The sequence below is a fragment of the Coenobita brevimanus genome, chromosome 78 (assembly GCF_032717465.1).
Source record: "Coenobita brevimanus isolate Jiangsu-jjx chromosome 78, ASM3271746v2, whole genome shotgun sequence".
Taxonomy (NCBI): Eukaryota; Metazoa; Arthropoda; class Malacostraca; order Decapoda; family Coenobitidae; genus Coenobita; species Coenobita brevimanus.
Window position 1 is genome coordinate 42,116,180 of NC_137031.1, and position 15,554 is coordinate 42,131,733.

The window sequence follows — 15,554 nt, forward strand, 5'->3', positions numbered from 1 at the left end:
CCTCCACTTCTCTCTTATACTCTGCCTTTTTCTCATCCTCTTGTAACCTTTCCACTCTCCTTGCAACTACTCCTTCCTCTCGTCTATCTCTTCTTCTATTCCTCCATCTTACTCGAATCCTAATTCTGGCCACCACCAAGTAGTGGTCAGAAAGTCCACTCCCCCAACCTCTATAGGCTCTTGAATCCATTACACATCTTCACATCCTTTCATCCACACACACATAATCAATCATTGCCTTCCTTTCATTCAGTTCACCACCCACCCTTCTCATCACTCGCCATGTATACCTGTGGATCATTTTATGCCTGAAGAGGGTATTGGCTATCACCAACCCCCTCCCAGCACAAATGTCCACTAACGCACTGCCATTCTCATCTATCTCAGCAGGCACACCCCACTCACCAACTATTCCATCCACCTTCACATTCCCAACTTTACCATTCATATCACCAATCAAAAACACTCTCTCATTCCTTCCAAACGTTTCCATGCACACTTCTACATTTGTCCAGAACTCTTCTCTCACTCTTCTAGTACGATCTTGAGTTGGCGCATACACACACACAATCGCCCAAATTTGTATTCCAACTTTCAACTTTACCCACACAATCCTTGACCCAACTGATCCATACTGTCTTATGCTCTTCTTCCATCTTTTACTCACAACTATACATACTCCTTCTTTTGCCCTCTCATTCTCACCTACTCCTGCACATATACCCCATCCATACTCCCATTCTCTCATACTTTCTCCTCTCCATTTTGTTTCAGTTATTCCACATACATCCACTTTCGCACCCTCAAGCACCTGGACAATCTCTCTCTCTTTCACCTCATCATTCGCTCCCCTTACATTCCACGTTCCAATAACCATGTCCTTTGTCCGGTCCTGATTAAGGGTTAAATATTCAGGAGGTAGCCAAAATAAATTGGAAATGGGTGTTGTCACAGCTGATAGGTTAAAAGTTCATCTGATTACTGGTTTTCCAATATTTCAACAGCTTAGCAACTCAGCACCAAAATATAAGGGTGTTCCAAAACAGTAAAGCATGCTGATATGCACTGCATAATTGACCGACCTGTGCGTACTGCTGTCTGGGGAGGACATAGCCCTGGGGTGGAGGTGGGGCAGACACCTGCACTCCAAGCTCTCCCCCCCCACCCTCACCTCCACCTCCTGGCCCAGCAATACACAACCCTCGTATCTGTCCCGTCACTTCACCAACAGAGCCATCCTGTGAACCAGATTAAAAACAAAATTATATCATTCACTGATGACCATATCATTGAAATTAAGTGGAGCATTCACCATCCGCTCACTCGATGTAGTGCTGCTCTCGGGTGCCTGCCGCTTCCACTCTTCCTTCCTTCTTTCCATCCTTCTTCTTCTGTTTTTCTTTCCTTCATTCTTTCCTCTTCCTTCTGTCTGGTTACGTGGTTACCACCCAGCGTAGTAAATGGTTTCTTGGTGTATAAGAACCATTTGGCTTGTCACTCAGTGTGGAGTCACCCATAGGCAGAAGGAAAAGGAAGGAAAGAAAGACAAAGAGGGAGTGTGAAGTCACCCGTAGGCATGGAGGAGGAGGAAGGAATGACGGAAAGAAGGGCAGAAGAGAAAGGAAGGAAGGGAGGAAAGGGCAGTCACCCAAAGCAGCACTACACTGAGTACGTGGATGGTGAGTGCCCCCACCTATCTAAAAAATAAAATAATAATAATAATAATACAGTAATAATAATAATAATAATAATAATAATAATAATAATAATAATAAATGAATAAAAAACTGAGGGTTTATCCACATTTCTCCATTTTCAGTATTTAAAAAATGAACCTAAGTCACAGTTTCCAACTCTCTTCATTCTTCCAACTATTACTCCTACCTGCCTCCCAACCATTCACTATTTTTATTCAAAAAATCTCCCTCTCCATCCCTGACAGCAATCTTCTTCACACCTAGTGCAACTCTCCAATCATCACTAATTTTCCCTCATCATTACATCTAGAACTTGATGCAGCAGCCCAACTTCCTCCTTTTGCTACCATAACACAGACAATCCTCTTACCCATCCTCCATGGAGCTATCTGGAGTGCCCAGATCAACTTATCACCTATTACCTCTATCAACCCATCACCTGCTTCTCTCACGCAGCCACCAAGTCTCTGTCATGTGTCCCTTTTTGCTGTCACCTTTTACATGTTCTATATTACTCCTAATTCCTCAAATTGCCACTTACTCTTTCAATGGCACCTATGATGCTGATATGCCAGTTCCCCCAATTTACAGCATCAAATGTTTGGAAAAAGTTGTGATAATTTGAAAAAAACATCTCTGGCATGTAATGAGGACCAACTGTACTGCCCTTATTTACTAAACACTGACTATCCCCATCCACTACTCAAACCAACCTGGGAATACGACCGAGGATCAAGTGGGTAGTAATGAGGATAGATAACTTGTGGAGGGGCTTGCACCACTCCCTCTCCTGTTCCACCACTACTACCACCTTCTGCTTCCCGTCCTTCTCCACTTGAAACTCCTCCACCCACCACTGGAAAGGAACAAAAGTTACAATATTCAACCTTTCACTGGTTGAGGCATACTTAGGAATTACTTTTTTGCCAACACTAACCACTTGTATTCAATGGAGGGAAACTTCCACCAGTGAAAAGGTTAGTAAAATAATTTACACCTTCATCATCATCCGGACCTCCTTTCCCACCCTAGGGCAGGGTGAGGAGTAGCAATGTTCAGACAGCCCAAATTTGCCCAATCCAATGGGCCATGCTTCCATTCACTCATCATTCAAGCCCCCGGAATCCTGGCTCTATCGGATATGCTAAACACATTCACCACATTTTGTAGCTACACATAAATGTATCCGACAGAGTCAATTCGGACGCTGCCACGTTAAAAAGGGGTGCCAAATCCCTGATCATGCACTTCTCCTCACAATATTCATCCAGCCAGATTGATCTCTTGTCAGTTTCCTAGCCTCACTGACTTCCAAACCTCTCTTCCTCACACACTCATCCACCATATCTCTCCACCTTCTCCTTGGCCTACCTCACCTCCTCCCTCCTTCGGATTTGCTCAGATATAGCTTGTTCACCACTCTATTGTCATCCATTCTCTCCACATGACCATACCATCTCAGTACACTCTCTTCAATTCTGGTGTCCACAGACTCCGCATCTTTCACAAATCACATTATTCCAAATCCGATCCACTCTCTGTACTCCACGTACATTTATCAATGATCCCATCTCCACTGCTCTTACTCTTGACTTTTCATTTTCATGCCAAGCCACAGTCTCACACCCATATGTTAAAGCTGGCACTAACACTTCTTCATGTAAGCCTCATGCAGCTGCAACACTCAAGCCTCTGTTTTTAATCAAGGCCTTTATAGCAACAGCTACTTTCCCTCCTTGTGTCACTCTATTTTCCACTTCTTCTGCACTTTTTCCAACTTTCTCACCAATTCCAGTCTCTTTCTATTCACCAACCTTTATTCTATTCACCAACCTTTATATTTATTACACTGTGCTTCATTACAAAGCCTTACAGTAAAACATGAGAAAGTTATCTCTTCCACCTCAATGCATTAAGATTTTTCAATACCTGGCATGCACATACAGCAAGTCTTATTTATACAATGCTCGTCAGAAGTATGGAGCGCCCTGCGTCCCTCCTGAGAAACAAACCTTTCAACATTGAAAAAACATATAAATAATGCATTTTATTTACCTTTAGTGCTTCATAGGGTAGCCTTTACGTTTCTTCACGGACCTGAGACGTCTTGGAAGTGAAAGGGCGAGGCTCCTGAGGTGCTGGAGCGGTATTTTGTCCCAGGAGTCATGAATGGCGGCTTCCAGCTTAGGCAGAGAACCCACGTCCTTCCCTTGGAGACTCTTCTTTACGAGGTACCAGAGGTTTTCAATCGGGTTGAGGTCTGGGCTATTTCCTGGCCAGTCTGTCATGAATGATACCTCGCAGTCACGAAGCCAATTGGTGACCGATTTGGCCTTGTGAGCAGGTGCACCGTCCTGCTGAAACACTCGTGCACCTGTTAGCTCGAAGGAGTCTGGTAAATGATCACACAGAAGCTCCAGGTAAACATCCTGATTCACTCTGAGGTTCTTGGGAAGTACAACAAGCTTCCCCAAACCCTTCCCTGAGAAACAACCCCATACCATGAGTGAATCAGGATGTTTAACTGTGCTTTCTACATACCGTGGGTCAAGTGAGTCACTACCTTTGCGTGCTCCTCTGTTACAGGTAACACTAAATGCTGCCTCATCAGACCACAACACTGGCAACCATTGCTCCTCACCCCAGTTTAGATATTTATTAGCAAAGGCAAGCCTACGAATTCTCTGGCTGCTAGAGAGAAGAGGCTTTTTCACAGGCCTGTGACTTGTGTAACCAAGCTCATGCACCCTACGAGACACTGTTCTCACTGACACCTCACCAAACACTTCTGGGTTGCTCTCCTTAATTTTCCTTGCACTCACACGAGAATTAAACTCCACTGCACGTTTTAAAACATTAACAGACCTTGGGGAAGTTTTCCTAGGCCTACCAGACCTCGGTTTCTTTGTGGGAACTTCACCACTGTTTTCCTCCCGAAACCGCGCACACCAACGACGCACTGTCGATTGTGCCACACCAACCAATTCACTAATTTCCTTTGTCTGGTGGCCTGCCTCCTTTAGAGCAATGATCTGGGATATGATTTCACTCGATAGTTCACGGGTAGGTGCCATAACAAAGTTTTAAAGGCCAAAACACTGCGGGACACTCGGTAAAAAATGGCGCAATTTGAGAGGGACACTCGGCGGAGTTCCTCTCTCTCAGGCAGCCCGTGGGCGACTGAGGCGGGAACCAAACAGCGTGTCGGAAGGCCTCAGGCTACCGTGACGTCATGCTCGGAGCTCAAACTTGTGGCTCAATTCTTACCCCCAAAAATGGGTGATTCTTTTTGGGCCATAAGTATTGAGCGCCCGGTGGACAACGCTGAATACTTCTGATGAGTAATGTACAGTATTTTAACTTTTTGTATGATAATTTTTGTTGTTGGTTCTTCTGTAAAATACATAAATATCACCAATTAACAGTTTCATTAATATCTATAATGTTGCTTTGCTACTTCCCCAAAATTCAGAATGCCAAATGTATGGGAAAAATTGCTAATTTTGGAACACCTCCCTGACATTTACCAAGGACCACCTGTATAGGCTGCAAAACATATCAAACTATGGTCATATAAAAAAAGTACGTGATAAGTGAGATCAAAATGTTGCGGGCTTGAGTGGCGACTGAATGAGTGGGTGGTCCATTTCACTGGCCATGCTGCTGATAAGATCCACTACTGCACTGTACTTTCTCTTTCCTTACTTTCTGGACTCTACCTCGTCTCATCTTTGGGTGGAAAAAAAAAAAGAGGTGGGGATGAGGATGACAATAATGATGATGATATGACAATGAAGATGACAATGAAAATGGCAATGGTGATGATTGATGATGATGATGATGATGAAGTGATGAAAGTTATGAAGATGATGATGATAATGATGGTGGTGGTGATGGCGATGGCAAATGGTGATGGCGATTGCGATGATAACGATGATGATGATGATGATGATGATGATGATGATGATGGTGATGATGATGATGATGGTGATGATGATGATGATGATGATGGTGATGATGATGATGATGATGATGATGATGATGATGACGATGATGATGATGATGATGATATGCATTTAGAATCTTACCCTGGGGAGGTTCCGGTGAGGTTTGATGGATGGAACTCTGCTGCTTGGTGGGTGGGCTTCGGAGACTAGTGGAAGTCGATGGTGGCAGCTCATGGTGTGGGGAGGTGGGGGATACAGCAGGTAACTGGGTTACACAGGTGGTCAGGCTCCCACTGCTTGACCCAACTAGGAGAAAGGCAGGTCATTAACAGTAGGCAAGTCGTATGGGGCTCATCAGATAAATTAAGGTCGTGTACAGTAAATCCTCATTACATGCTAGTGATGCGATAAAAAAATATCACAACTTTTCTCCTAATGGGTACTGAAAGTAGTAAGAGACAGGCAAATCAACTTAATGGGTACCAGTGGGACTTTAATTACACAATTTTTGCATATTTCACAGTGGACTTATTATTGTAATACATAAAATGGCAGCATATAACGAGGTCTTTCTGATATAGGATTTCCGATATGGAGCATCTCTCATCGTGAACTTGCACTGTATACTAATATTACCTAAATAGCTCTATTATGCGTACTTCAAAATGCACTGTTTAATGCATAACCCTATACAGTACTATCAGTCCTCCTCCTGCATTTGCAAGGATACAGTGAGCAAAAGATGATGCCCAAATCAAACCTGCAGATACTGAATTAATGGAAAAAAAAAAATTATGTACATTAAGATGGCCTTTTTTATGATTCAGATCCACCATCTGATGCAAGGTTTAAGCAAACTACTGTACAGCATCAATATTGTTTGTGAAAGAACAATTACCAGTAATGGTAATACAGTATTTACTGAAACATTTCAAAGGCTGCAGAACATGTGCAATGGAAGTATTAACTCATCCTTGCCAACAAGAATGGATCTTTTTGCTATACAAACACTCAGTCATGGATGAAAAATAATACTATTCATTACATTACTTCTACTTCCATATATACCAAAATGATTGTAATACAGCATATTCCTCAACTGCAAAATGTGCATATGCAAGAGTCACAGGTATCAAACCCACACACAAGGTACTTTGCAACGAATATGTCACAACTGGTATACCTTTTAATAAAACAGATATGAACACATCCAGAGTACACTCAATCCTTGAGTACCGCGGGCAATAGGGACTGGACAAGGACCGTGGTACCCAAATCCGCGTCACTCAGACAATATGTTTACATGTATAATGGTACAATGTGTTCTGGCAACTTTCCAAAACTCTCACTTTTACCCCTTCTTACCACCTAACCCCACGTAAATTACCCACGCTTGCACCCACCATCAGGTAAAACATTGAAAGAGATATAACTGTTGTAATTAAAAACATCAATAGTATTAAAAATAGCATTAACAAAAATAAAAGTTGGGATGGTTACCCTTCTGTTGATACGTAGCTCCCTGGTATTTTCCTCCCATCCCCCAACCCCAATGTTGTTGTCAAAGTTTCGCCTTCTCTCATATCATGTGGCTTTCAGGAGAGACCTTAGGCCATATGGTTAGACAAAAATTTATGGGTCTGACAGTTTTAGAGTACGAAATAGAACGAAAATTTTTGCTAACAAGAAAAAATTACTTTAATCCGTGTGTTCTCGTGAGTTAGCGTTCAGTTTCACATTTTTCGTTTGATATCGTGTTTCCCAACGCATTTCTGATAAAGTAAACATATGGCTAAACTGCTCAATCAGTTCGAAATGTGTTGGGAAGAGCGATACCGAACGAAGAGTAATGTGTTGCGAAGAGCGATACCGAACGAAGAATGTGAAACGGAAAGCTAACTCAGGAGAACACATGGATGAAAGAGTACCTTTTTTCTGGTTTGCAAACATTTTCGCTCCATTTTGTTCCCTAAAACAGCCAGCCCCGTAAATTTTAGTCTAACTATACAGCCTAACGTCTCTCCCGAAGGCCACATGATACGAGAAGGCGAAACTTTGACAATAACTTTTGGGTTGGGGGTCGGGAGTAAAATACCGTGGGTGGAGCTACGTATCAACAAAAGGGTACTCAGTGGAGGTGGTGTTGACCCAGTCCAACTTCTGTTTGTGTTAATGCCATTTTTAATACCACTGATGTTTTTAATTACAACAGTTATATATCTTTCAGTGTTTTACCTGATGGTGCGTATAGGTGGAGGTAAATACGTGGGGTAAGATGGTAAAAAGGGGTAAAAGTGAGAGTTTGCTTTCTCTGACGCTCCACATAACACCCTATAAGCTTCTCAGTCAGTTTCAGGACAACATATAAACCTTCACAGCTGCCAGGATTGCATCACTTCCAACGCACGATCTTTATCTTCTCCCTGTCCTTCCAAATCGTTATGATGGTGCTTTCTTTTATGCTATGGTTTTTCTTTTTTTCTTTTGCCATTTTGGTATTTGTACGCTTAAAGCAGTGGAAGAACCTTACCAATTCAATTCATATTCCTCCAGTTTGTTTTCTGTATTTTTCTGACTATTTTCAGGGTGGTAAATTACCTTTTCCTGCTGAAAAATTTCCCACTTTTTATCATCACGTTCCTTAAGCCATAACATGATTGTCTTGATGTACTCAAAGGTGATTTTCGTCTCCCAACTTCCCAACTGGATGCTACGTTAGGTTAGGTTAAATTATAAGGTATAGTTAAGCTAGGTTAGGTCAAGTTTAAACACTTAGGTTAGGACAGGCCCTAATTTCGCCGTAACCCTGATGTGTCAAACAAGTTAACAGCGGAATACAACTTAAAACGACGGAGGAAAGAGATTTAGTATGAAACGTTTATTTACCTCCCAGAAGTAATCCGACAAACATAAGACTATCAGGAAGAAGAACGAAGAATGTGAAACTGAATGCTCACTTACACGAGCAGAAGTATTTTGTGTGTGTGTGTGTGTGTGTGTGTGTGTGTTTGTGTGTGTGTGATTAGCAAACATTTTCGTTCAGTTTCGTCTCCTAAAACTCGAAACCCATATGACTGTGAGGTAGAGTCTGTGAGATGCGAGAAAGTACTTGATAGCCGTATGCTCGGTCTGTCCTAAATGTGTTGGGAAGCACGAAACCGAATGAAAAATATGGAACTGAACACTAACAAGAACACATAGACGAAAGTATTTTTTTCTAAGCAAACATTTTCGTTCCATTTCGTCCCCTAAAACTGCGAAATCCATTATGAGTGTGGGGTGGAACTAGGTGAAGCATGAGAAAGGATTGATAACAGTATGCTCAGTTAGTTGGAAGTGTTGGGAAGCATTAAATCGAACGAAGAATGTGGAACTGAACGCTACGATAACACATGGACGAAAGAGTAACTTTTCCTCTAATTAGCAAACATTTTCGTTCCATTTCGTTCCTTAAAACTGCAAAATCCATGATAATTGTGGGTAAGTACTAGATGAGGCATGAGAAAGGACTGATAACCATATGCCCAGTTGGTCCAAAATGTGTTGGGAAGCATGAAATCAAACGAAGAATGTGGAACTGAACTGTAACTTACGAGAACGTAAGTTTTTTTTTTTTTTTTTTCTGATTAGCATACATTGTCGTTCCATTTTGTCCCCTGAAATTGCCGAAACCCATAAATTTCGTCAAACCGTTCGGCCTTGAGTTTGCCCAGAAAACATATTTTCATTCTGTATGCGTATTCATAAAAACCACCAGGAACCCTCAGCCAGGAACAACGCTTGCCCATTCGTTTCAAAACTAACCATAGGTTTTTCACGAAAATATGCCCACTGTGCTTCCCAGGCAAAATTTCAGCAACCTACCCTAACCTATCCCATCTCACTAGGGCTGTTTGGCTGAGGTGGCTGGCTGTGGTACTGAGATAAATACCCATACAGAATGGAAATATGCACCCAGGAAATGTACCCAGAGATTAGAGGGTGACGTCATAGCGCGCGGCTTTCAAATTTCGTCCCCAGGCCAGCTGACTTCCCGCGTGAGCTAGAGTTTTTCCGCGTGTTGACATGACTTGTCTCATTATGCTGACCGCGTTAGAACAAAAACGTGTTACTCAACCACGTGTTACTTAAGGATTGAGTGTATTTAAAATTCTTAAAGTTGTTTCCCCTCCTCCATCCTTTTTTCCTTCTATCCTCTTCTGTCTTTTTCCTTCATTCTTTCCTCATCATTCTGCCTATGGGTGACTTTACACTCCTTCTTCTTTCTTTCTTCATTCTTTCCTCTTCCTTCTGCCTGTGGGTTACTCTGCACTGCGTGACAAGCCAAATGGTATACTGTACACCAGGAAACCATTTACTAAGCTGGGTAGTAACCATATTACTAAATTTTGGCGCCTGATGGTTAGTGAGTAATTACGGCGCTCCAATCGGATTGAGCCGGTGAAGGTTTATATCCAAGGGATGGTTGGGGTTTACTGCTCATGCAGTGCCACTCAGGGATGAGTAAGGCTGGTCACTCCCATCTTAAATGTCGGGACCAACTTGCCAAGCCACAGGCTCCTATGCTCTTCATGGGGCAACGTAAGATTGGATGATGGATGGATGGATGGACTTAAAGTTGTTTTAGAGAATATTATTGATGCTGCAACATATACTTCAAAAGATCCATGAAAAATTATGATCACAATAGCCTTTATTCAGTACATATTGCTCTTGCATGTACAAAGCCATGCTTTATAATTTATCATACTGAAAACAATAATATTCTAATCTACAACAGATGAAAATTACTTCTGATTCAGATTACACAAATGCAAGTCCTACTTGAGGGTTGGCTGCAAGTCTCCTTGTCTGTGGTGCTCTCTTTCTCCCGAGGTGCAGGCACGCTTGGGCTCAGTTGAGGGGGATTGTTGGGATCAAAGCGGTACACAGACCCATCAGAGTTCATGTATGGCTGCCCACTCTGTCGATGGCATGAGAGAGAGAATTTTAGCAAAATTTTGCAAAGCTGCATATGGTGAGAGAATCTCATACTGGTAGTAAAAAAACAGCAGTAGCCAATCCATACTATCTATTTCGAGGTGATGGAACCTAAGGCTCAGCTCCTGTAGTACAATAACTATGTAGTATATAGCCAGCTGCCAGCCTACTTCTGATGATAATACTACATGATACACAAACTCGTCACCTCCTGGCTACTGAACATATGTGCATGGCTAGGGCATCACTCTGCTGGGATGCTCTACCCACCAGGCCACCATTTTTATTGTCATCCTACTACTACTGCCCATGAAAAAGTGATTAATAGGACAGATTGTTTATAGTACATGCCCTGAATGGGTTTGCTGACTTGGCCCTGTACATAATGTAACAGGGTGTCATGAACTGCCAAGGGAGGATGATAATGAAAGGCCACAGATAAGTAAAGAATGGATGGCTGTATTACTGTAGCACAAGATGACTGCAAAACCTGGATCATGACATATGACAGTCAAGCCCTACCGTTTATTCACAGAAAATCCTGGTGGCTGACCTGTGGGTTGATTAGCATGGCACCAGGGGGAACTGCCTCCATGTCTGTCACTGCCCACATCACTGGCTGGCTTTCACCCTCACTGCCCCACACTCCCACCTGGAGCATACAATAATACAAGTCCTTACTGTGCGTCAACTTTGACACTCTTTTTTGCTATTCAAACCTTTACCCTAATGATATACATTTCATTTTATTTTTGTCATTTCCATGCAATTTTATTCAGATCAGGAGACTGTTCATAGAGGTTAGACATAGCTTTCAATAATCCTTCATTAAAAGAGAAATCACACAAAGCTGAAAAAATTCATTTGGAACTGACCTAATTTTACTTAAAAGACACATCATTGAACTGAGGGGATTAACTCCTCGTATGATATGCATTAAAGTTCCTTTTTAAAATTTGTGTGACTTACAAAGATGTTCTGTACAGTAAATATATTTTGAAACACATCCTGGCTTAAAACAAGGAATGTTTACTTAACCTGTTTAATCCCGTAACATATTATTTTTTGGCTAATTACTCCTCCCTCAAACATACTTTATTCACCTTAGGGGTGATTTCTAGCTGTGAAGGGGATAATGAAGGCTATATCTAACCTTTCTATTTCTAAAGCATCTCCTAAGCAGAGCAGAAGTACTTGGATACAGCAAGAATGATGTATAAAATGTGTTACAGTACTGAGAGGCTTATCACATCATTAGTTGATTAACTATGAAAGGGAGTAATGCATTTATGTGAGAAATGCAGGGAAATAGGAAAAACAAAGTGAGAAATACTGTACAATCATTCCTCAGTTAAGAAACCTTCACATACTACATCTTCCACTATAAGGTTGCAAATCAATATAGGTCCATTTTTCATATTACCATTTTACATTATTAAGTGGTAGGGATGTGTTGTGAAGAATCGGGACTTAGCAACTCACACATGCAATTATCTTAATAAATGGTTATTATTTATTTGAAACTGTTTATGTACCACCAACCTGACATTTTATATACACACAGGGAGAGACACACCTAATAACAACATCAGAGTCAGTCTGATCCTTTACTACAGCTTGAAAAATATATCTCAGAATGTATATTTGAACAAATAATCTGCCATGCTGGAATATATCCTCTTCAAACAATTCTTCCTCAGTATGGTCATTAAAAAAAAAAAAAAAAAAAAAAAAAAAATCAACTGCTGGATGTTGTAATATATGATCTCCATTCCATGATAATTCACATGCCTTGGAAACACAAATACTCATTCATGCTCAATGGCCACAAATGTACAGGTACCAGAAAATCTAGCACACACATAGCAGCATGGCCAGCACAGCTATGAATCAAATTCATTGTAAACTCAGAATGGTATATTTGTCTCTTCAGTTGGAAAGGGCAACTCCAATGAAGACTGAATGAACACATGTATATCTACAACACTAAGACCCTCGTCCTTGATTCACCTGATACAGAAACATAGAGTATCTACATTAAAATAAAAAAATAAAATAAAAAACAAAACAAAAAAATCATCATCATCATCCCATCCTACGTTGCCCCATGAGGAATGTAGGATTAGTCCTTAATCTTCACAGCAACAAAGAATATAAACATAAAGCAGTACCATACCTGACCCCCTGTAGGGTGCTGGTGGTGAGAGGTGGTGGGGGAGGGTGTGGTGGAGAGGGTGTTGGAGACATTGGTGGATGACGTGTCCTGCCGCAGAGACTTGTATCCAGAACTGAGACTCTGATCACTGATTCGGCTGCACGTTGAGTCTGGTGAGGACATTCTGATTAGTCTCATTTCTACCTGCAAGCTCTTTATCTAGTACTTAACTATGAACTTACATTATAAATTTAATGTCCAACAAGGGCAACTGAAACTTGGGTACTATATGTAGGGCAGTGTCCGCACATTTTGGTTCTATGTTCTCTATAAGGGTTCTCAGTGTAGACTACTAAAATTCCTTAGGACCAAGAGTAGTAATCAAATGAATGCTACGGGTATATTAATACTGCTAAACCATATAATACTGATACAAAGTTGCTGACCAATCATACATTTATTGGTTTCAAAATTCAACTTACAGTTACTGAAAATATACTGTATTTTTACTTTAAAGTACTGAATACTAAATATTAAATATTCCTAAAGCAATTCCAGTGACAAAGGAAAATTTCATTCTTATTCTTAAGACAATATCTCTTTGCTAGCAAACATCAAAAGCCAGTCACCTATCATCAATTCCCATGCAAAGTACCCTGCACTAAAAATTTATTACACTTTATACTCGCTCACCATCCACTCACTAGATGTAGTGCTGCTCTTGGGTGTCTGCCCTTTCCTCTCCTCCTTCCTTATTTACTTCCTTCCTCTTCTGTCTTTCTTTACTTCATTCCTTCCTCATCCTTCTGCTTACGGGTGACTCTACACCGAGTGACAAGCCAAACGGTTTCCTGTACACCAGGAAACCATTTACTACTGTCGCCTGGTAGTTTAGTGGGTAATTACAGTGCTCTAGTCAGACTGAGCTGGTGAAGGTTTATATCCAAGGGGTGGTTGGGGTTTATTGCTCATGTTATGCCACTCAGGGATGAGTAAGGCTGGCCACTCTCATATTAACTGTCAGGACCAACTTGCCTAGCCCCGGACTCCTACACCCCTCATAGGGCAACGTAGGATTGGATGATGGATGGATGAATATACTGTACTGTATATCTCTCCTATGGGCAACAACAGGATTATCACAGGTACTGCATAAAAAAACTGTCTACAGCACTGCATCACACCCAGTCCCAGAGTACATTCATAGTTGCAGTAATAAAAACGTCTCCAGGTTGTTCTACATAAATTTTCCTCTAGCACAGTCCTCCTAAATTTCAATGCTCCAACTTATTCTTAGGATTCCTCTCCTCATTCCTCCTTCAGCTTTGCTTATCATATATCACTGCATTGAAGGGATTAACAGAATAGAAAATATATTCGACTAAACTGACCCTGTTGGCTGAGTCTTGTGGAGGAGATGTTGCTGGAGACAGATTCACCACGAGAGAGAACTGTCACACCACCACTGTAGCCACCAAAACTGTGTGACTTGATGACAGGCGGTCGTAGTGATCGTGGGTGTAATGTATCTCGGCTCTCAAATGATTCAACCTTGGGCAGTCGGCCAGGTCTTGAGGGGAAAACAATACAGCATTATAGCATCTTCATTACTGTATCATCATCATCAATCAAGCTAACCATATTCCTCACTGATAAATAGGTCAGGAAAAAAAAAAAAAAGCAGGAAAGCATACAAATAGGAATGGATAAGTTTATGAAATATATAAATTTACATCATGATCATGATCATCATCACCATCATCGTCGTCATCATTTCCGATGTCTTGCTCCATCCTGGGAACCCCCAAATAGGGATGGCTGTGACAGATACGTTTCCAGGCTACCTTATTCTCAAACACCTCTCTCACACCTTCTGACACTCTTTTTCCTCTGCCTACTCTTTCACCAATATATTGCTCTAATCTCCTTCATACCGCATACGGTCTCCCTCTACCAGCAACACTACCCTCATCCTTATTTTCACAAACTTTCTTTGGCATTTGATTTATGTGTATTCTTTGTAAATACCCACACCATCTCAATATTTTCCTTTCAATCCACTCTGTAATTCTACATCTTACTCCTACAGCTCTCTCTCTCATTCCCACAAGTTTCACTATTACTATACTTACACCTGCTATCCTCCCAATGCCAGCAACAGAGAAAAGTCATTTCAACAGCCTGCAACCAAGGCAGGTGTCTACCATTCAATGCCTAGGTCTCACTACTATAGGAGAGTGCCAAGCAATAAAATATTTTCATGTAAGGCTCTCATATGGTTTATACTAACCTTTGTACCTTTCAAAATACAACCAAGCTCTCCAGTTACTCTCATCTCTTGAAACGATCTCTCCTTAACTTCCCCCCTTCATTTTGTAATATTTACACAATACAGTTCCCAGATATTTAACACTACCAACCTCCTAAAGCATTGCACCTCCCATCTGGACCCTGCTGTTTACTGTTTCTTCTCTCTACGTTGTATCTTCTGCCAAAATCTTGTGTCATAATTTTTTCCTTCACATACCATTTTCTACCTTTTCTTTACATCCACTTTCAATTTTCTTCTTGCGTAAACCCTATCAAACCCATTCACTATATTTTGCAAATCACTTCCATTTCCTGCCATCAAAACAGCAGTGTCAGCATATGAGCAGGTTACAAGACTCCATTCACTACCTCCTATACCAGCTGGGTTCAACTCTGACTTTTCCATTCATATACAGGTATACATTGACCAGCCAAGGTGACATAACACATCCCTCCCTTACACCT

General features: G+C 41.3%; 1 protein-coding gene across 1 annotated transcript in view; it reads right to left on the minus strand.

The window, feature by feature from the left end:
• The window catches only part of enc (R3H domain containing protein encore), a 187,570-nt gene that overhangs the window by 42,532 nt on the left and 129,484 nt on the right, over positions 1–15,554 (minus strand). Inside the window, exons 10-16 of the mRNA XM_080279461.1 lie at positions 14,171–14,349; positions 12,801–12,949; positions 11,178–11,276; positions 10,469–10,607; positions 5,786–5,950; positions 2,411–2,553; positions 1,083–1,238 (exon numbers count right to left, since the gene is read on the minus strand). Coding sequence (XP_080135587.1) covers positions 1,083–1,238; positions 2,411–2,553; positions 5,786–5,950; positions 10,469–10,607; positions 11,178–11,276; positions 12,801–12,949; positions 14,171–14,349 — 1,030 coding nt within the window. The remainder of the gene's footprint in view (positions 1–1,082; positions 1,239–2,410; positions 2,554–5,785; positions 5,951–10,468; positions 10,608–11,177; positions 11,277–12,800; positions 12,950–14,170; positions 14,350–15,554) is intronic.